The 20,656-nt window shown below is 56.0% G+C and overlaps 1 protein-coding gene across 3 annotated transcripts in view; it reads left to right on the top strand.

Annotated features, from left to right (window-relative positions):
- The window catches only part of GSG1L (GSG1 like), a 197,961-nt gene extending 177,540 nt beyond the window's left edge, over positions 1-20,421 (top strand). The window contains exons 6-7 of one of the 3 annotated variants that reach the window (XM_047714413.1): positions 8,539-8,726; positions 19,862-20,421. In XM_047714413.1, coding sequence (XP_047570369.1) covers positions 8,539-8,726; positions 19,862-19,959 — 286 coding nt within the window. In that variant the 3' untranslated portion in view covers positions 19,960-20,421. The remainder of the gene's footprint in view (positions 1-8,538; positions 8,727-19,861) is intronic. The other 2 variants (XM_047714415.1, XM_047714414.1) reach the window with 2 other exon arrangements.
- The last annotated feature ends 235 nt before the right edge of the window (positions 20,422-20,656 follow it).

Genomic DNA, 20,656 nt, shown 5'->3' with positions numbered 1-20,656 from the left:
GCACCCTTCCTCACAGTTTTCTTTTGAGGATTACATGAGATGATGCAGTGAAGTTTCGCTTTACAAAACCGGGGCTCCCCCTTTCCCTGCCTGCACCCCTGCCAGAAACCTCCCTCTGAACGGCACAAGGAAGACACTCCCTGCCTGAGAAAGGAGCCCAGCACACACCGTAAGCTGGCGGCCCTTGGAGAATCCTGCCGGAAGAAGTGCTTTGCTTGGTCCCTATGGTGGTTTAAAAATGTTTAAATTTTGGCTGAGTTTAAGAATCAGAATCGCCTTAAAACGCCAAGGTTTTTGCTTTGCATGAGAAAGCGGAGGGTCTGGCTGCACTGGGCTCCCACTCTCACATGGTATCGTTGGGCTGGAGTGAGCAGCATCCTCCCTGGTAGGCCCCCAGGCTCGCCCATCACCTGCCCTGCCGCGGGGTCTATGGAGCACGGCAAGGTACCATTGCTGGGTCTCCTGGAGGTGATGGCAGGCCGAGGGCCCAGGCCCAGCCCAGGGCAGCTGGAGGATAAAAGAGCTTTCAGAGATGAGACCCTTGAGCCAAGTTTCCAGAGGCACGTGCAGCGTTCGCCAGCCAGATGGGCAGCGGGTGAGAGAAGGCGTTCTTAGGCACAAGCAGCAGCACGGGCAAAGGCCCAGAGGGGGAGCACACAAGTGGATTTAGGAAACTCTGAGCAGTTTGGTTTGATTTATGAGTGGGAGTTGGACCTGAGTCTCTGATCTCTCTCATCCTCCTACAGCACTGGGGTGGGGGCTGGCGGCCCCAGAGAATTTAAAAATTACCGGCTTGAGACCCATGGAGTAGCAACCCTCCCCAGGCCTCCTTCCTGGGTTGCACACAGCCCTCACTGGGCCTCGAGGCAGGCATGAAGGAGCCAGACCTCAAGAGGGGAGAGATAGGCACAGACTTGAATGATTCCTACCCCATTGAGGGCCTGACACCCCCCTTTGCCCATCTTCCTGCTTGGTATGGTGGGGGGGCTCTCTGCTGTCTGCCCTCCTGTCCATTGTAGGGACACTCTTGGAAGGGCCTAGTCTCCACTTTGTCCCCTCTCTCTCATAACACACAACCTGCTGCCCCAAACAGCTCCCAGGGGCCCTGACCCTCTGCACACGCACCCCTCCCTCAGCCCCGCTGGCCGCTCCTCCCCTCCCCTTCTTCTGTTAAATGGCGATGCTCCCAGGGCTCTTTCTGGGCCCTTCTCTGTCCTCATTTGACACAAGCCTCAGTGGCCACATGTGTGCCAGGATTCCCGCATTCTTAGTCCACCCCAGACCACCCGACTCCGTAGACATTTCTTTGTTGCTTCTACTTTGGATTCTCAAAAGCACCAAAACCTAGCATGGCCGGGACCGACTCATGATGGTCTCCTCCAAACCCAGGCCTATTGCCATGACTCTCTGCCCCCTATGGTCCTGCGCATGCGAGCCACACCCCTGTGAGCCCTACATGGTTTCCCCACATCTGGCCTTACCCCTCCCATCCGCGTCCCCTCTCCAGCGTGATGCCCCTTCACTGTGCTACTAAGTTCAGGACACCTCTGCCCCAGTTTTCTGCCTGAAACACCACAGCGATTTCTGCTCACTGTCACATACGCGGCCAAGCCACCTAGCCTCACCGAGACCCTGGTCCCCTTTCCTGTGTGCAGCACTCCTTGGGCCCTTGCAGTTCCCTAGCGGGTAGCCACTGGACTACTGTCCTCTCTGCCAGGAGACCCCCCCCCCCCATCTGCCTTGCCAGCTTTCATCCTTCAGGTGTGCCTCCAGCTTCGACCCTGAGCGAGACAGACCCCTCTCTGACCTGTAACAGCCTCGTGAACTGTCCTCCACCTCGCTCAGCTCTAACCTTATAGTTCCTGGGCAGTGTCCCACAGAACAGGGACCCATGTCTGCCGCCCTATTTCCTTCCCCACCGGGGGATGGATGGAGACAGTGAGGAAGAGCAGAGCGGAAAAAGCCTCTCGGGCAGGTCACTGGCCAGTCAGATAGGCCAAGTGACCTTTGCTGCCTGGGAGCTGTCCATGGTCTTGCTTGTGTGACCAATTCCCCAAGCCAAGTTCAACAGCCCCACGCCTCAGGTGTGCCCACCTCCTCGCAGGCCGAGGAAGGAGCTTTGTAGATAACCCAAGTCTTGAGGCTTTCATGCATCGTAGGAGCCCCATAGAGGCCATGAAAGGTGGGGTGGGGGGGTCCCACATGTGCTAATGATTATTTGTTTTTATAAATCACAATTTCTCACCCGTGCAGTTCTGAAAATAATCTCGAGGTGCTTGTATCTGGAGATCTCAGTTAAAAACCCAGTCCTGGGGACTCCTGGGTGGCTCAGTCGGTTAAGCCGCTGCCTTTGGCTCAGGTCATGATCCCAGGGTCCTGGGATCGAGTCCCACATTGGGCTCCTTGCTCGGCGGGGAGCCTGCTTCTCTCTCTGCCTCTGCCTGCCACTCTGCCTACTTGTGCGCTCTCTCTCTCTCTCTCTCTCTGACAAATAAATAAATAAAATCTTGAAAAAAAACCAACCCAGTCCTGGAGAAACGGGAGAGAAAAGTCAAGTGCACGGAACAGTCAGCGGGGGCATTGACAGTGTGGATGTTTATCTTCTCTGTTACTTTCCCCACATGTTTCATATCATGATGTTATTACTCAGAAGATGGGAAGAGCAAAAAAAAAAAAATCTTTTTAAAAAATCCATTTATCTCCCCCTATCTTGGAATGACACATTTGATATGATGTTATGGAATCTTAATTTCCTACTTACAGTCATTGATTTGCCAGCATTTCTCTTAATTCCAGCCTGTATTCCACGGCAAGTGGAATTTTGTCCTTTCAAAATCAAAGGACAAAACGTGTCCTTTGTCTTTTTTCCTCTGTGACTGTCCCCTAGATAGTTAGCCTCTGAGACGTGTTCGGTCACGGCACCATCTCGCCCGCCTGTTTTCACTTTCATGGCCTGAATATTACTTCTCAGAGACGCTGTGCCCTTCCTTGCCCTTCGTGGGGGTCCTTTGAAATCGCCATGTACTCTGGAAAGGACTGTGGCAGCACCCGGAAATGAGAGGTGGCCCCGTGAAGACTGCGGGACCCTTGGCCGGCCGACACAGCGTGAAGGAAGAGCCGGAAACACAGATGGGCCCTTGAGTGGAAATCGGTCAGAAGGACGTGGGAGAACGTCTGGAAGGAATGGCCACTTCTGAACTCCCAGCTGGAGGGGACGGGGAAGCAGGAGTGACTTGGCGAGGGGACCTCTGGGCACCCTCCAACCCTCTGTCATTGTGGCCAGCCCTTAGGTGTTGCCCCTGTGTAGCTGGGACCCTGGGGAGGCCACTGGAAGCCTGGACACCGAGGGCGACTGGGCCGAAGCTTAGCAAAGCCCCACGTGCGCCTAAAGCCAAGGGTCCAGTGCCTGGTTCTTCTGTGATCCGGGGCCAACAGTGTGGGCCTTACCCAGGAACCTGTGAGAAGGCAGAGTCTCAGGTCCTGCCCCAGACCTGCTGAACCAGACTAGCCCATCCGTGACTGGCGAGCAAGGTCAGGCTCAGGAAATGTCAGGCTGGAGGGCGGAGCAGGTGCTCAGAAGGTAGGCGTGGCCAGAGGCTGAAGGAAGGGCCCCCACCTCCCAGCCAGCTCCAACCAGAGCCCATCTGCACACTTCCATAGTGACATGAGGACCAGAGTTGGTAGGAGTTTGAAAGATTTCTCGGAAAGCTGAGATGGCTGGGACACCCAAGCTTGCCATCGAATGTGGTTTTTTTTCCCCCATTTCGTTTTCTAGTTACTCATTTTCATTGTATTTTATTTAAAAAAAAAAAAGGTCCAAGGTAGATTGGAAATTAAGGTGGCGGGGGACACCTAGTCCTTTGTCAGACAGATGGAGATGCATGCACGGGCTGTGGACTGCCAGTTCCTACTGGGAAGTGGCTGGAGGCTTGGGAAACAAGCCAGCCCAGGGACGGCGAGAGAGGGGCTGGCTTTGAGGATGGTACTGACAAGACTGCAGGGGACAGAGAACGTTCTGGAAGGGCTGTGCTGGCGAGGTGCTGGGGCTGCTGTCCCAGCAGAGAGAAGACCCGGTGGGAACCCCTGTGTGTGGTGACCTGACCTGCTGTGGCCATGTTTGGCCCAGGAATTAGGCGGGCAGGTACTTGGGGGTCCTCCTGAGAAAACGGGGCAGTGGCTCTGGTCCCCCCGCAAACCATCGGAGCCTCTCCGCCTCCATCACTCCCTGGCATCCATCTCTTTTCTCAGAAGACAGCCAGTACCCAGCCGCAGCCCGATTCTGGAAGCTATGGGGCCCTGGGGCGGTGGCTGCGTGACTGTGCAGTCACCCCCTGCACAGCTGTTGGCACATCTGCCTGCAGTTCTCAGAGCTGGAGTTGGATGGTCCCCGCTTCCCTCTGGGACCTCACAACGCAGGTTGGGGGGACCCAGGGTGGGTGGGACTGAGAGTCCCTGGCCACCTGGGGGTCTGCGGGGCACAGTGGGGACACCCTGGAGATGCAGGCACTGATAAGCCGGAATTCAGCCGCACACCGCGTGCACTTGTCTGCCCCGCGGCCCCACAGTCAGTGACGTCACACTGCTGCCTTTCCGTCCGCCACGCTGGGAGTGTGTACGGACACCGCAAAGCCAGGCTCTTGCCTCCTGTCCGAGAGCTGGCCATTAACCTTTACCGGCCCCCCACTGAATGTGGGCAAGTCGCAGGGCCACTTCAGTCTCGGTTCTCCTGCTGTAAAATGGGGATGATGGTTAATGGTGGTGGCGGCAGTGACTTTGGCTGGGACATAGATCTGAGTGGGTGCAAACAGACCCCAAATAATAAAGATTTAGACAGTTTACGAGTGTATTTTGTTCTCACTTGAAAGGCTGGGCAGGTATTGCGGTTCCTGTCGCCTTCACCCGGGGCTCCTCCGCCCTTGCTAGGCACCAGCCTAGCTTCTGCCCTGACTCTCCTTGTCCCCAGTTTGTGAAGACTCTGTCTCTTCTGGGATGGAAGGCTGCGTATGACTCCCCGTGGGCGCTCTCTGCCCTCAATCTGCTTCTTCCAAAACACCCCTTTCCAGAGGCGGCGCATGGCTCAGGTCTAACTGATGGAGCGGAAGGAGAGGGGGCATGGCTTTGGTGGGGGGGCTCCGGGGTGGGGATTGGTGAACATGTTAAAATACCGGAACCATGAGAAGGGGTCACAGATGGACAGACCATAAAGGTCCCCGGAGATGAGGTGGATGACGACCACGGTGATAAGGATGTGACGAGCACTCCAGATGCACTCGGCTTCCCACGGGCTCATTCGTTTACTCCTCTAGCCACCTTGAGAGGCTGGTGCACTATGATGCCCACTGATCAGAGGAGGAAGCCACACGGGCGGGTGGTCAGGACATGTCCAGACTCAAGTGGCTTTCACAGAGGTGATGCCCGACACCCGCGGAGGGAAGCACACAGCGGGTTCACGGAGGACAGCCGTGTTCACTGCAGACTGGGTGCCCCTCCTGAGCAAGGCTTCAGTCCCAGCACTGTCCCCCCCCCACCTCCATTTATCCTTCAAGGCACTTGTAGTTAATTTCTTGCACCGCCTTCAAATAAAAAAAAAAAAAAACTGTCTTCAGAAAGCTCGTAATATTTCCTGCAGGAAATCGCAGTTCAAAATCAAATATAATTGTCACCTAGTGCCATTTCCCATTGGTCTTCTCTTTCTACACAGAGCTCACCACCCCCAGATGTTCCCCATTGGGGCTGCTGTTAGCCTCGGGCTGCATGTGCTCTTCCCTCTCTCTTCCTTGCCTGCAAACACTCGTGGGGATGCCTGGTGCCAAACACCAGGCTAGACCCTGGGGCCTCCATGGAAGTGGAGAACGAGATAAACTCCATCCCCTTCTCTTGGACTTTAAAATGTACCGGGGAAGCCCGCCAATTAAGTGAGTTTAGAAATTGTGGTGGTTAAACTGTTTGGAACCCTGGCTCTGTGCCAGGTACCGGGCTCCGGGGTCCACAACCACCAGTGGGGTGCTGGTGCTTGTCCTTATTGTCGTGCTTAGCACCGTGTGCCCATTGCCATGTAGAACCTTCTAGACCAGAGGGTTCAGAGCAGTCAGGTGAGTTGCACAAGGCCATGCTGCTTGGGAATAGCAGAGCTGCCCTCGGCCATGATCCCTCCTCCCTACAGGGCCCAAGGGCTCATTCGTGCCCAGAAGATCCCTGCGTCCTGATGTGTTTCTTACCGGGGAGTGCTGGGGGCTATGGGAGGGTCCTCAGCTCTTGTCATAACCACTGACACGCCTTACCCCTCACCAGATGGCTCCCAAGCGCCTGCAGATTACTTCCATTGATGACTCTGGTACTCAAACCCAGCACGAGGCCTCCAGTATTTGCTGGCTAATTGGCAGGTGTTCTCTGATCTGCTAACTATTGAATTCTGGGCTTCCTGGTGCCAGGTCTGGGATCCCAGGGAATGGGAGGGACCAGACCAGGTGGGGCTGCCTCTCTCTTTAAACCCCATCTCCTGTGCTCACTGGCCCCTGTCCCTAGGGCCAAGGCTCCCTGCAGAGCCCAAGGGAGGTGCCCAGCATGAGGCTTGGATGGGATGATTTCAGAAGATAAGAAACCCTGAGAACTGGGAACCTGGGGTCGGTGGAGTAATGGTTCAAGGTTAAGGCTGAGAGACGCAGGAGGATGTGTGAGGCCTGTATGTGGTGGGGCAGGTATCTGTTGACCCGAGGCACTGGGGATGCCCAGGCAGATGGCACTCTGGGATAGGGATGGGCTCAGTTACATGGTCCAGCCTCCACGCAGTGTTTGCAGTGTCATGATTGGTGGTATTCTTGTCTTGATTACCTCTGGGGATGGGGAGCTCAGCACCTTCCCAGATACACATGCAAGACTACTTTTAAGAGTGTCAAACTCTTAAAAAAAAAACAAAAAAACCCTAAGTGTCTGTCAGTAGGGGGTTGAATATTAACTATTCTCCCCCATACAATATGAGGGAAAAGGTAAGTGAGATTTACGTGTACTGACATGGAACGATGCTGGAAATTTGTGGGTAAGGATAAAACCAGGTTATGAAATCATGTTTAATTTGAGGCTGTATGTGTTTAAAAAAAAAAAAAGTTTTAATTCTGAAATGATAAACACAAAGCTCCTAGCGGTGGTGAAGCCACCACAGGGAGGTGTCATTATAAGGGGGGACTTCTGCTGTATGAGTGGGAGGTTGTTTTTTTTCTTTTTCTTTTTCTTTTTTTTTAAATAAGCCAGTGCTCTCTGGAAAATAACAAAGATGTTTCTACTAAAAGATGCAAAAAAGAAAAGAAAAGGACATCTTTCCTTGTATGGAACCTTCCCACAGCATCAACTATCTACAGTATATACATGCCTTCCTGTAGCTTCAGCCCTTAGGGCTTTGTGCTGCCATCGGGAAGCAGCCCGGCCGTAGAAAATACTTGTCAAAGACCCACTTGTGTTAGAGTTTGCTCCCTGGGAAGCACAGCCTAGCCCCTGGGTCCAGATGGCATGGGGAGTCTCAGGTGGCGTTATACAACGCTTATCACGGTCTCCCTCATGTGCACGCTGTCGTCTACTGGACCGGAGGCTCTGGGGGCAGACCGTGAGATATACATTTCGGCGGGGCACACAGCATCTGGAGTAAACGGCCCAGAGCAGGGCCTCTGGACATTCCTGGTGAATGAGTGAATGAGCGGTCTGAGAGGGCCAGAAGGATCAGTGCAGGAGTATTTCTGTCCCTTCTACTAGGCATCTGCAATGGCCTGGTTGTCATCTGTCACCGTCCCCATGCCTCCTTCTCTAGCCTCACGCTCTGGACACAGCTGGGCAACTCGAAATAAGACGTGATGGCAAGAACCAGAAAATGGGCCTGGGGCATTTGCTTGGGTGGGGACTGAGACTTCCTTGCACAAGAGAACAGAGGATATCCATGCAAAGAAGAGGCAGGAGGAGGAACGCAAAGCAAGTAAAAGGCCAAGAGGAGTTGAGGAAAGATCTAAGAACGAGCGTGGCTGCAGACAGGAATTGGGAACACTTCCGGTGTTGTTCAGCAGATATGAAAGCGATTGACAGTGTTTCTACTTCTGGGGACCAGAGTGTGTTCCTCTTACGGGGACGCACTCCTGGACTGGACTGCGTGGGGCTTCACAATGTATTCGGGTTACACGGGGGCGAGCCCAGTGGGTAACACAGCCCCACCCTTTCCCCGGGCCGGGTCAGCGGTGGGATGAGGGTAAGGGCTTAGGTCTGCAGTTGCCTGCACCCAGGCCCTTGTTGGCTCAGCATTCCCTGCCCCACCAGTTCCAGCCCCGTCTGGAATTGGACTGGTCACATTAGCTTTCAGTGCCTCAGTTTCTCCATGGACAAAACGGAGATCGTGGCACCCATCTAATAGGGCCGTGGTAAGGGTCTTGGCGGCGGCCACGGCCCAGGTTGCTTTGTGCAGGGTTCCCAGAGGGAAAAGACTGTACTTTTCAGGTCCTGGGCCTCTGCCAGCTCAGCTTGCTCTTTCTGACACAGGCTTTTGGGTCCTTTTCTTTCCAGGATCGAGAAGGGGGATGGGCACGAGGAGGAGGACCTGCGCTTAGACTGTCGTCACGAGAGATACACTGCCCGTAAGTGGCCACGTCTGCAACACCCCGCCCGCACCATCCGAGGGGAGGGGACCCTGGGGATGAGCCAGGCCAACCTCTCCCTGCAGCCCTGCTTGGTCCCGCAGACACACACTGCAGGTGGGGAAACTGAGGCTGGCGTCTTGGCATAGCCAGTCCCCCGCACCCAGAGGCTGTGGCCCTCTCACAAGGGAGATGGGATGCTAAGAAATTGAGGGAGGATGTTGGGTGCTTCGGGGCAGGCTGGTGAGCCCCAGCTCAGGTCCAGGCTGAGTGGGCTGTTGGCCAGAAGGGGGAACGGCCCCAGGGTCTGACTAGCCAAGGCAGGGAGGGGACAGTGGTTGCGACTCGTGTGGGCTGCAGAGGCTCCTGGCAGCTCGGAATGCATTGGCTTCGTAGCCTCACTGTGGGGGACACCACAGACAGAATCTAGGGCACCCATTAGGAAAACAAATGCCTGGACCAGAAAGCAAAGGTTGGTGAAAGGAGAGAAAGGGCCGGGGCGCCTGGGTGGCTTAGTGGGTTAAGCCTCTGCCTTCAGCTCAGGTCATGATCTCAGGGTCCTGAGCCTGCTTCCTCCTCTCTCTCTGCCTAGTTGTGATCTCTCTCTGTCAAATAAATAAATAAAATATTAAAAAAAAAAAAAAAGGAGAGAAAGGGACGGCTCTGGCCGGTAAAAGAAAGAGGCGATGTGAGATTAACGTTAAAATGGCAGAAACTCAGCTCAGCTCAGCCTGCGGAAGGCCTGACACAGACTCCCCACCCACCACACCCCCTTCCAAGGGCTTTTCATGCCTGACCTCCTGGGTTCGCCGGCCCACAGCCCCGACAGCTGGGATTATGAGCCACGTTGCGCAGATGAGGAAATTCAGACTCAGAGAGGTGGAGTAGCTTGTCCAAGGTCACACAGCACGGAGGCTCACAGTAGAGCAGTTCCAGCAGACACCGTCCATGCCCTGCCTGTGTCTCCCAGACCTTTCAGGACCCTCCAGTGCCTTCCAGTGGCCAGTATCTGCATCTTCATGCCTGCGGGCTTCTCCCACCTGCACTCACAGAAGCAGAGGGGACCAGGGAGCAGAAATCTCTCTGAGAGGCTCCAGAAGCTCCTCCAGAAGGAATGAAGGCTGAGAACACCGGTCCAGTGTCACAGGCTCCTGTTTGGGCCCAAGCCTCCCTACGCTCCCTGCAGAACGGACAGGCAACCCTGAGTGGAAGGAGGCCCTGGGACTGGTCTTGGGGGCAGGGAAGCCCAATCCCCGAAGCCCAAGGATGAAGAAAGAGTTGAAGGGACCCCGTCAGGCTCTAAAAGCAAGCACTGGAATTAATGAGGACACTCAGGGTCGGGGCACCTGCAGGAGCCCTCCACGCCCAGCCCGCCCCCCATGGCCCTCACCCCTGCCCTAACCCACTTCATCTGCCAGGCAGCTTTCCCTCCCGGAAGGAACATCAGTGCCCTCGTGCACAGGTCAACAGCCTGTAGGAAATGCATCTTTCATTCCCTCCAAGACACAGCTGTGAGGGAGCGAGAGCACACAGAGTCTTCTGCCTCGTGGGGCTCACCCTCCCTCTGCGGGGTGGCATGGGAGAAAGTAAGCGACTCAGAAATGAACCAGGCCATCTTGCTCAGAGGGCGCGGGTGAAGGCCGGGCAGGCGGCTCTCGGGCGCCTCAGTGACCGGAGCCTAGAGGATGAGAAAGCGCCAGCCCCGGACTCACCCTTCCAGGCAGAGGCTTGCAAGTGCTAAGTCCCCGAAGCAGGGGCAGCAGGACCGGAGGCCAGCGTGGCTGGAGCAGGGACCGCAATGGGGAGGCCGGTGATGGGGCTAGAGGGGCGCCGGGGCAGGGGCGTGGGAAGGAGCTGGCCATGCAGTGGGGAGCCTGGGGCGTTTTGAGCGGGAAGGAGACTTATCCAGATCCTTCATCTGTTTCAGCATCTGTCTATAACTTTAATCTGTGCTGAGAGCTGGATCATCTCTCTGTCTGTCTGTCTCCATTTCATATCCTCCCATCCAGCCGTAGCCATCCCTGCATCCATCTGCTCTGTGGGGAAAGGGTTGGAGGGGAGCAAGAGCGGAGACCCGGAGGGCAGCTTTGATGCTGTTGTAGTCATTCCCAGGAGAGAGGACCGTGGCCTGACCTTCGGCAATGACGATGAAAGTGGGTGGGTTCAGGAACTCTTTGCAGGAAGAATTGTCAGGATGTCTTCGTTTGGGTTCTCCCAGAGGCAGACCCAGAGATAAGGACTTGGCAGACAGCACCCATTTGGGTGATCCCAGAAGACACAGTAGGAGCAGGGGAAGCAGCCCAAGCAGGGAGGGGCAGGGTCTGTAAAGGACACAGTATGGAGGCGACCACCCTGAACCCCACTGGGGGGCTGGGGCCACTGGTGCAGAGCGCGTGTATCTGAGTTACCCCTCCAGACACAATGGCCGCTCTGCTCAGGCCCTGGGGGTGCTGGGTCGGGGCCCAGGGTCTGCATTCCCCTAGGGCGGGTGGAGGTCAGCCACTCACCTCGCCGGAGGGGGTCCTCCGGGGCATCCGGGTATCCAGAGAGGACAGAGGTTGGTGCGCCCATGCTGTTTGTCTAGGTGCAGTTGGACGGTCCTGCAGAGCTGGAAAGGGAGACAGCTGCAGCTCGGTCCTCCAGGGAGCGTGCTTGGGGTGGGGAGAGCCGGCAAAGCTGCTGGATCCTAACGCTCTGCCTGGGGGGGCTCACAGAGAAGCCTCCGAAGGCTGCGAGGAAGGGACTGCCAAGGGCCGGCGGGGGGGCCCCCAGAGGTTTGCCAGATCCCTGCTTCGAAGGAAGAAAGGAGCCTCCGGTCCCACAGCACCTCTGCCAGGTGTGCCTTTCATCCGGTAGCCGCTGTCTTTCCCCCGGGGCCTGTGGAGGCGCTGGGGACTCAGTTCTCACCAGGAAGGGAAGGCTCCCCGTCCACAGCCAGAGGAGCTGGCCTCAGTCCCTCGAGTTACCCCTGACGTGGCTGCTCCTGCGGCCTCAGAGAAAGCCATTGACTCAACACATCTTTACAAAAGCTGCTCCTCTGGACTGGGCCCGGGCTGGGTTCTGGATCACAGGGGTGCGCAAGGTGTGTTCCTGGACCGGGGGGCTCCCAACCATGGCTGTCCTGTGCAGCCAGAGCTAGAGTGGGGTCCATGCAGGTGCTGTGATGGCAGAGGCCGGGCGCCTGCTCTGGCTGGCGGTGAGGGCGAGGGGCTGGAGAGGGAGGGGTCCTTGGCCAGAGGTGAACCCACTTGGTAGAATCCTACAGCGATTAGGATTCCTGGACTAGATGACAAAAATAGCCAATGAGAGGGCAGTCCCACCAGGTCTGCTGGTCCTGCCTCCTCCTGTGTGCGTTCTGAGGACTTTACATTTAGCTGTTTATTTAATCCTAAACATGGCCCATTTTACAGGCGGGGAGAATGAGGCTCAACACACAGCAGGGCTGGTATTTGGACCCAGCCCGTCTGGCCCCAGAGGCAGAACCCTGGGCCCCGAGGGTGAGCTGCCACATGCCTGTGGGGGTCCCCCATGCTGGGTGCAGCCGTCTACCAGACTCTGGGTGGGGCCCAGGGACTCAGGGACCAGCCCCACGTGGACTTGGTCCTCGCAGACCTCGCGGGCTAGAAAAGCAGCTTGATGAGGCCATCTAGGGAAACAGCACCGTCCCCAGAACGCAGCCTCTTAGCCGCTAGTGGGGTTTTGGCCAAGAAAATATTTTGGAAATGCCTGGTCGAGTTTTGCAATATTTCTGCACCGAACAGCTGCTCGGATTTTGTGGTGGGCTGACTTGCGGGCAGGAGGAACGGGGGAGGAGGAATGTCAGTGAGCCCACGTTATTAAAGGCTTACTGTGTGCAGGTCTCTGCTCAGGCGTTCCCAGCCCTGGGAAGGAGGGATGATGACTCTGCTGTGGGGATGGAAGGAGTAAGGAGCTGAAAGGCACTTGACTTGCTGGGATCTCTGGTCCCCGGGGGGATATAGCCCTGCTCGGTTGTCCATTTTTCTCCTTCCTTTTCGTCCAAGGCCATTTCTGTTCTGGCCCCCCAAACCCCGCCCTCAGCTCCTCTCCCTCTCCCTTCTCTCATTCTGCTCCAGCCCCCTTGACTTAGCAAGAAAATGAGAACATCCCCTCACAGGACCTTTGTACTTGCCATTCTCTCTACCCAGAATGCTCTCCCTCTAAACCCTTGCATGGCTGGCGTTGTCTCGCCTTAAAGTCTCAGCCAGAAGACTGCTTCCTTGGAGAAGCTTCCCCTGACTGCAATTTTCTTCCCCCGCTGTCCTCGTTATGACCTTGTTTTCTTTCCTTTGTGGCACCTGTCCCTCTTGAAATTATTTTTTGTATTTATGTACTTGGGTTTTATTTGGTGGCCGCTCCCAATTCGGTTCCAGGAGAACAGGCCCCCTGTCTTGTTCCGTTAGAGTCTGTGTTCTGAGAACCTGGAATAGTGTGTTGCCTGTGTCTTGTGTTCAGTTGCTCCAGGTGTCTCCTGCTGTTTCCCACTGGAGCAGCCACTTCTCCGTCAACCAATACACGGATTTTGGGTACAAGTTGCTATTTTTCCTTGGGCTCCTCTGATACGGACTCTGCCACAATTTCTTTTTCCCGAGGAAAGAGTATGCTTTTCAAACTTGCCTCTGGGGCTCTGCAATGCCACCAGCTAGCTCGGGAGTGTCACATCAGATGTGACACTTGATGGAGGCGATGCTGCCATCTGGTCCAGGTGTCTGCATCTTCCTTCCGGGGGCAACTGAGGCTTGCAGCTGATCGCAGCTGTCAAGTTCAATGCCTAAGACAAGCTTTTGATTCTGCCAGGTGTGTCTGGAAGGCCGGGCGGGGCCTTGGCAAGAGGGCTGTCACTTGCCGGGTGGAGAGGTGGCTTCTGGGAGCTCCGTCTAGATGGGTTTCCGCTGCCGCTGCCCTCAAAATAGCAGAGGGAATTTCAAGAAAGACTTTCCTGGGTCCAGAGCAGCTTGGCATTTTTATTAGATCAAAATCACATCCAATAGAGTACTGCTCGAGTCGCTTCCTTTATTAAAATGGAAGCAGACAATGTTTCTGAAATAAATGTCGATGCCGACTCTCTGGGCACCCAGACAGGTCTGCGGCTTGGAGGCCTCTGAGACCTGGGACCCTGGGGGCTGAGAGACCCAGGCCAGTGTTCACATCAGAATCACCTGGGGGGCTCCCTAAAACACGGATTGCCGGGCCCCGTCTCTGAGTTCCTGGCTCAAGAGGGCTGGGGCGGGGCCTGGGCATCTGCATTCCTAGTGGGGGCCCAAGGGACCCTGTTGCTGCGTCTCTGCGGACCAGCTTCTGAGCAGCCCTCAGCCCTGAGCCAGGACCCATCCCTCCAAAGCTGCGGCCAGGAGCGGCTCTGCATTTTGTCCCGTGCTTGGGCCCTTTGGTGGCTTCTGGGTGGAAACGGGTGCTTCTAGGGCCAACTCCTCTTCAACCCATTCTCCTAAGATGGTCTTGGTGCTGCCTCCCCCATCCCCTCCTCCTAGGTCCACAAGCGCCTCCGGTGGCCCCCCTGGCGGGTGTCAGGCTCTGTGTTGACTCCTCCCACACACACCCACAGAGGCCCTCCCGCCACCCCCTCCCATCCCTGCTTCATTTCCCAGCCACCCACCACTCTCGGGACCCTTCTCTGCTAACTGTCCCCCCACTAGGTTACAGATGTGGGGACAGGGGCCTTGTCACCTCAGCTGTGTGGCCACCCCAGGACCTGGCCCACAGTGGGTCATCAGCATGTGTCCAGAGAATGAGTTAGCTTACTCCATCCCCTTGCGGTAGTTACTCTGACGACGATTTCCGTTTTACGGGAAAAGATACTTAGGGTAGGAGAAACCAGGTCATTTGTCCTGGGTCACAAATCCAGACAACTTACTGTGCTTTTGTTCTTCTCTGTGACCATTTCTTTTGTCCAGAAACACTTGGGGGGGGGCAGTTGTTAAAATACAGATTTCCCCAGAAATTCCAACTCCTTGGTTTGGGGCAGGGCTGAGGAATCCACATCGGGTAAGTCTGATGCTCAGGTGCAAATCCCAGGTGTGGGATGGGCCCCGTCACCTGGAGGGGCTGCTGGGACTTTTCCCCGCAGGCACCCATAATCTCCCAACCCTCCCTCCGCCCGCTGCGTGTGCCCTGCTTTCCAGCCGCACAGACCTTCTTGCCTCCCCCGACCACCAATGGTGCTAGGTTTTTCACACCTCCTGAAAACCTCATTTACCTGCCAAGAACCTATTTCACACTCTGTTCCTTCTGCCTGAAAAGACCTGCCCCCTTCCTCCACTGGGCAAGAAACGAACCCTACTTGTGGGATTGTGAGCTTCACAGTGCTTTCTAAGTCTAGTTCAAATGCCCAGGGGATGGCAGCCAGCCCCGCCTTCCCCCTCTGCCACGCTGGTCATGTTCATCTCTGCGTTGTCTACAAGGTGGGATTTTATGGTGGTTACAAGCCTGGGCCTTTGGAGGCTGCCTGGGTTCAAATCTGGCAGTGAGACTGTGGACAAATGACTTAACCCGTCCTGGCCTCGCTTTCCTGGTCTATCAAATGGGCATAGTAATGGCACCTCACTCAGATTTCGAGGATTAAATGGGCCAGTGCCCCTGAGACATGGTGAACGGCTCCTGGCACACAGTAAGGGCTGTGTGCTCTTGTCATTTCCACCTTATATGTCTGTCTCGCTCACAGACACTGGCAAGTGTCTCACTCCTGTCTGCAGACCCAGCACCCACAGTGGAGGCGGGCACACTGACCCAAAAAGCGTTTCATAAGAGAGTAAAGGAGTCCGTGGTCCTGGGATGGGTTTCAGGTTAAGTGGACTTAGCCTGATCCTGAGCGCATAAAACAGATGAGCAGGTCGTGGGGTCCCCAAGAAGATGGACTCCAGCCAGAACAAGGCTGGGGCGGCCCCCGTTTGATCTAAGACAAGCGATCCCCAGGGTAGACCACAAAACCCAACCTCCCTTCCACACGGCTCTCATGCACACCTGCCTCTCTTCCCAAATCCTTCCTTGTTCATTCATTCAACAGATGATCAGTGTGTGTGGAATTAAGCGAGGCACTAGGGACACAGCAACAAGGAGCAGCTCAGCTAATCTGTGTCCCACGTTACGTACAGCCTCGTAGGGGAACCGGGAGGAATCGAGTAAATGGCTATTCCCAAATATGCTAGAGTCTCTGAAGTGCCCTCAGGATACAGATCTGCAGAGTGGGGTTGACTTGGAGAAGCAGCCCTAGGGCCCTCGCCAAGGTGGTGACATTTTAGGAGTTGAAAATGGACAACGGTGTCACTAGCTGAAGGGTCTTCAAAGCCAGACACCTCAGGGCCAACCTTCATTCATTTCTCCCTCACTCCCCTCACCCCTTCTCTTTCTAGAGGAAAGAATTAGGGCAGCGAGACAGTAGGGTCCGGCTGGACCGGCGAGTCCTCAAGAGAGGGAGTCAGCACCTTGGATAGCGCATGTGGGGTGGGGCAGGGGGGTTAGCCGTCACCTGTCTCTCCCATGCCAGGTTGGGCTGGGCTGCCGTGGGGTCAGAAACGCCAGCACCAGCCACTTGCCCACCGTCATCAGTTCCTTTGCCAGCTTCAGAGAGCCTTGGACAAGTTCCATCCCATGTGAGTGCCCCCGCTCCCCCTTCGACACATTTGCGGTGGCACTGGCAGACTTGCTTTGAAGGGCCCTTCCAACTCAGTGAATCCATTCCGGAACAGAGGATGTGACTGCACACCATTCAGCAGAGCTGAAAGCTGATCTCCTGGGATCTTGGTGCCCTGGGGGAGTTCATGACAGCGATTTCCCACGGAACGATGGAGAAATGAGGACGGAAGAGACAGGACATTAAATGCGTTCATGTTCGTTTGGGCCGAGTACTCTGCTAAGCCTGGTTGCTTCCAAGGGAATTTAAAACACAGTGCTTGCTCTCCACCCTCCGAGTGGCACCTTGGACAGATCTCTTCCCACCCTTGGGCCGTGGCTCCCCATCTGTGAAGAGAGGTGGTTGACTCCAACCCCCTCCCATACAGGCATTTTGCTATTACTGTGGCAGTCTGAAGTGGGATAGGACGGACTTCTAGCTGGGGGCCTGCTGGGCCTGCTGAACCTTTGTGACTCACATTCATTGCAGGTTCAGAGAGGAGAAGGTGCTTGTCAACAGTCACACAGCTTAAAAAAAAAAAAGAAAGAAAGAAAAGAAGACTGACAGACACAGCTTGTAATCAGTGGAGCCTGGATTGGAACCTTTGACCGCAAGACTGCAATAGGAGTTCTCCCCCCTAAGCCTGTATCCACAGGAGAGACTGACCGAGGAGCCTCGCATAATGTACAGAATCCCAGACCAGGAGGGGCAGGCAGAGCTCAGTCTTCAAGCTTAGGAATTACTCCATCCTCCTCCAGCCTGGTTTCTTCACTTGTCTCTTGCTGTGTGCCTGGCTGGGTGCTGGGGGCCAAGGCTCTGGGATGAAAGTAGACTCAGTCCCCACCTGCACTGGGTCCCAAGGTTAGCTGGGGAGAACCTCACAACACAAAGTGACAAGCCCAGGGGGAGACAGAGATCAACAGCCTGTTGTGCGGTCATGGGGGGAACAAGGTCTGTGCCTGTGAGGTCGTGGGATGCTTCCCAGAAGGGGTGCATTTGAAAGGCAAGTGGGAGACTCAGTAACCAGGAAACAGCAGGGAAGGGCATCAGGCCGAGGGACCAGAATGTGTGAAGCCACGGCACAGAGTCATGGAACAAGGATGCAGGCTGGGAAGGAGAGGTCAGAACTGGCCAGGCTGAAAGGTGCTACTTAGCCCACAGACGGCTGTAAACGTGTTAAAATGTAAATGTCAGTATTGAAAGCCTAGGAGATTTTATTTTGAAATTCTGATTTTCAGTTTCCCTGAACTTTCTGGAAGATCTGAGCCCACATTCTCCATGGCAACAATTGGCCAGAGCTGAAGAACGGTTGGTTGCTTCTGGCTGCTTCGCCCATTTATGTCATTTGAGTGGGTCCTGTTGACCTTCTGAGGTGGTATTCTCCAATCTGTGGCATCAGGGGCTTCCCCCTCCCTCTGTCCCCACTCCCTGCCAGCTAGTGACTAGCCCCAAAGTAAAGATACTGGAAGATGGAAAGTGCGTTGGGTGGTGGTGGCCTGGGGGGGGCAGTGCTCCTCATGCAGGGGGACGGAGCTCCTTACTCTCCGCTGTAAATGGCTCTGGGCCCCAAGCCCCTCCTGGGAGGCTTCCAGTCCTCGGTGAAAAACCCACCTCTGGATCCAGGCGACAAGCAGCCTGATCTTGACTCAAGGAAGGATAGGGATCATGGCCTTTCCTCTTCTATCAAAATGCATGATCGCGTTCTCTCTGTTCCAGCAGACTCTCCGGGGTTGGCCCCGTTGGCAATGGTGGGAGCAGCTACGATCACTTTTAAATATTCATTTAGAAAAAGAATCAAACCTTTCTGCAATCAAATATTTGCTTCTAGATTTTTTTTTTTTTAAATCCAAACACCTAGATCTTGGCAACATTCACTTCTAAAGAATGCAACTGTTTCAGTGGTTGGGGCCAAAACAAACATTTTTCCCGAGGCCAAATGGTTCCAGAATGTTTGCCAATTATTTCCCACCCTTTAAAAAATACACTAAAATTAGTAAAGCACTAACATTAAAGAATATCCAAGGCAGAAAAAACATCAAAGCACAAAACCCCACGACCACCCTCCAAATCAGCACAGCCGTCCTCCCCTCTGCCCGTGGCTTTCCAGGCTTTGCCATGAGGAAGCGCTGCTTTGGGGATAGAGGAAGGGTAGTGAGCCATCTGTCTTTAGAGGTATGCAAGCAAGGGCTTGGCTTCACCAGAAATTCCCACCTCAGTGGGGCTGGCTACGAAGAACCTGTCTGAACCCAAAGGATGACAAGAAAGTCTGAGCCTCCGTTAGAGCTCAGAGTAGAAGAACCGACATGGAACACAGTCTTTAATGAGGAAGTGTGGGATCAGGAAAAGTCCATCAGCTGCTTATCCTTCCTGAGCGTCCATTCCCTCATCTGTAAAATGGGTGCTAGCTACTTCACAGGCTTGTGAGGCTAGAATCAAGTAGGGTAGAGACCTTGAATGCTAGGTGGCTATTGGTTTTCTCTCTGGACCCCCAGCCCATCTCTCTTCCCTCTGTTTCTCTCTCTGCTTCCACCTCCCCTGATCCGTCGTCGAACTTCTGTCTCGGGTCAAGCCATCCTTCTCCTTGGCTCGTGGTCTGAGGGCCAAGCTGGAGAGTCCCACTGGGGCAGGTGCTCCAAGATGAGGGAAACTGCCAAGGACCTCAAAGAGATGTGGGGTGCTTCCTGTAGGAGGGGAGATGTGAGCCAGGCCCTGAGGGTTTGATTCACAGCAGGTACAAGGACATGTTAGCAGGTCGCGGCGTGGGGTTGGACACCGCTCCTGTGTGCTGGAGATGTTAAGGAGGCATTCGAGTGAAGGCAGGGAGCAGGCTCCCGGGAACCCAGGGAGACGGGAGTGAGGATGTTGGACGAGGACCGGCTCCCAGCCCTTCTGCTTGCCCAGGACCCAAAGAGCAGCGGGCAGCGGCAGGCGGTGGTGGAGTCTCTCCCCTTTGCCCTGGGTCAGGGCGCTGCCCGGACTCCCTTTAGGCACACCCACGCACTCACTCTCAGTCCCTGTGTACGCCTGTTCTTCTAACCCTCCCCCAGCTCCTTGAGCACATGGAGACACTGTAGTTCGGGGAAGCCTGGTGGGTGGGTAAGTGGAGAGGTGGTGACGGGCTGGCTGGGTGGATGGGTGGGCACGGGAGGGAGAGGGACGGGAGGCTGGAGGGTTGGGTGAGTCCGTGGGTGTGGCAGCAGGCCGGGCAGTGGGCAAGTGGTTGGGTAAGGTGGAGGGCGGGTGAGTGGGAGGCTAGGCGGGTGTTTCCGGAGGCAGGGACATGTGGCTACGGGAAGTCGGGCGGCTGGGGGTGTGAACGGGGTGGGAGGAGGGTGAATAGTGTGTTGACAGGGGGAAGGTGCATGCGTGGGTTTGGGACTGTGGGCAGGAGGCGTGTCAGAGTGGGGTCGTGGGCACATTGGTGGGTGGGAAGTGGATGGCAGTGGGTGTTGGCGGATGGATGTCGGGGTGGGCGGGTAATGGGGACGGGATGCTGAGCTGGGACGTGAGCGGCAGGCCGCTGGCTGTGGGTTGACAGATGGGTGGGCAGTGGGTGCGTGGAGGGAGGAAGGCGGCCGTGAGTACTGACCAACGCGTCTCTTGGCAGGACACCATCCACACATGGGAGATTCCTGGCCCCGGAGCTCCACACAGGAGGTCCCCGAGCTGAACCGCCAGTGCTGGGTCCTGGGGCACTGGGTGTGACCAAGACCCAGCGTGGCCCCCAGACTTCAGGCTGTCATCGGAAGCGGCCCCCACGCCACAAGACCACGGGTCTGGTGCCCCTGGAGAGTTGGCCTGTGTGCTGTGAACTCAGCCAGCCTGTGTAGGAGACACAGGCCTGCCCTTCCCACCACCGCCTGGGGCTCAGGGCCCTGGACACGGAACCAGGGTGGCCTGAGGCATGCACGGGGCTGCACATGGAGACTTTGGGACGACTCCTGACTTTTGCCACCGTCACACACGGCGCCCTGTCCAGTGCAGCCAGGATGCCACGGAAGACACAGTCGTTGGCCCCAGAAAGCGGGCCGGGGAGTTCAGGGGGTGTCAGGCGGCGTAGAGCCCTGCCCGAGGCAGGGAGTGGGTGGGGCTTCCTGGCGCTGGCACCACAGTGGGGGCACAGAGCAGGCACACAGCAGGGGCACAATAAATGCTTGTTGAACCTGTTTTCTTGCTATGTGTGGAGGCCAGTTGCTCTCTGGGCTGTGGCTGCCCCCCATGGCCCCACCCTATCAGGTCCTCAAGGACCCTGAAGGTGAGACAGCCTAAGTGTGCTGGGGTCAGGGCCAGACACCGAGGTGCCCAGAGTGGAAGCTGGGTCTGGGGGGTTGGGGTCAGCACGGAGCCAGGCTGGCATGCTGCCTTGGATTCCAGAAGTGTGCAAGGTAGGGATGGGACAGGC

The sequence above is a fragment of the Lutra lutra genome, chromosome 18 (genome assembly GCF_902655055.1).
Source record: "Lutra lutra chromosome 18, mLutLut1.2, whole genome shotgun sequence".
NCBI classification, from domain to species: domain Eukaryota; kingdom Metazoa; phylum Chordata; class Mammalia; order Carnivora; family Mustelidae; genus Lutra; species Lutra lutra.
This window is presented reverse-complemented; position numbering and strand designations above follow the sequence as displayed.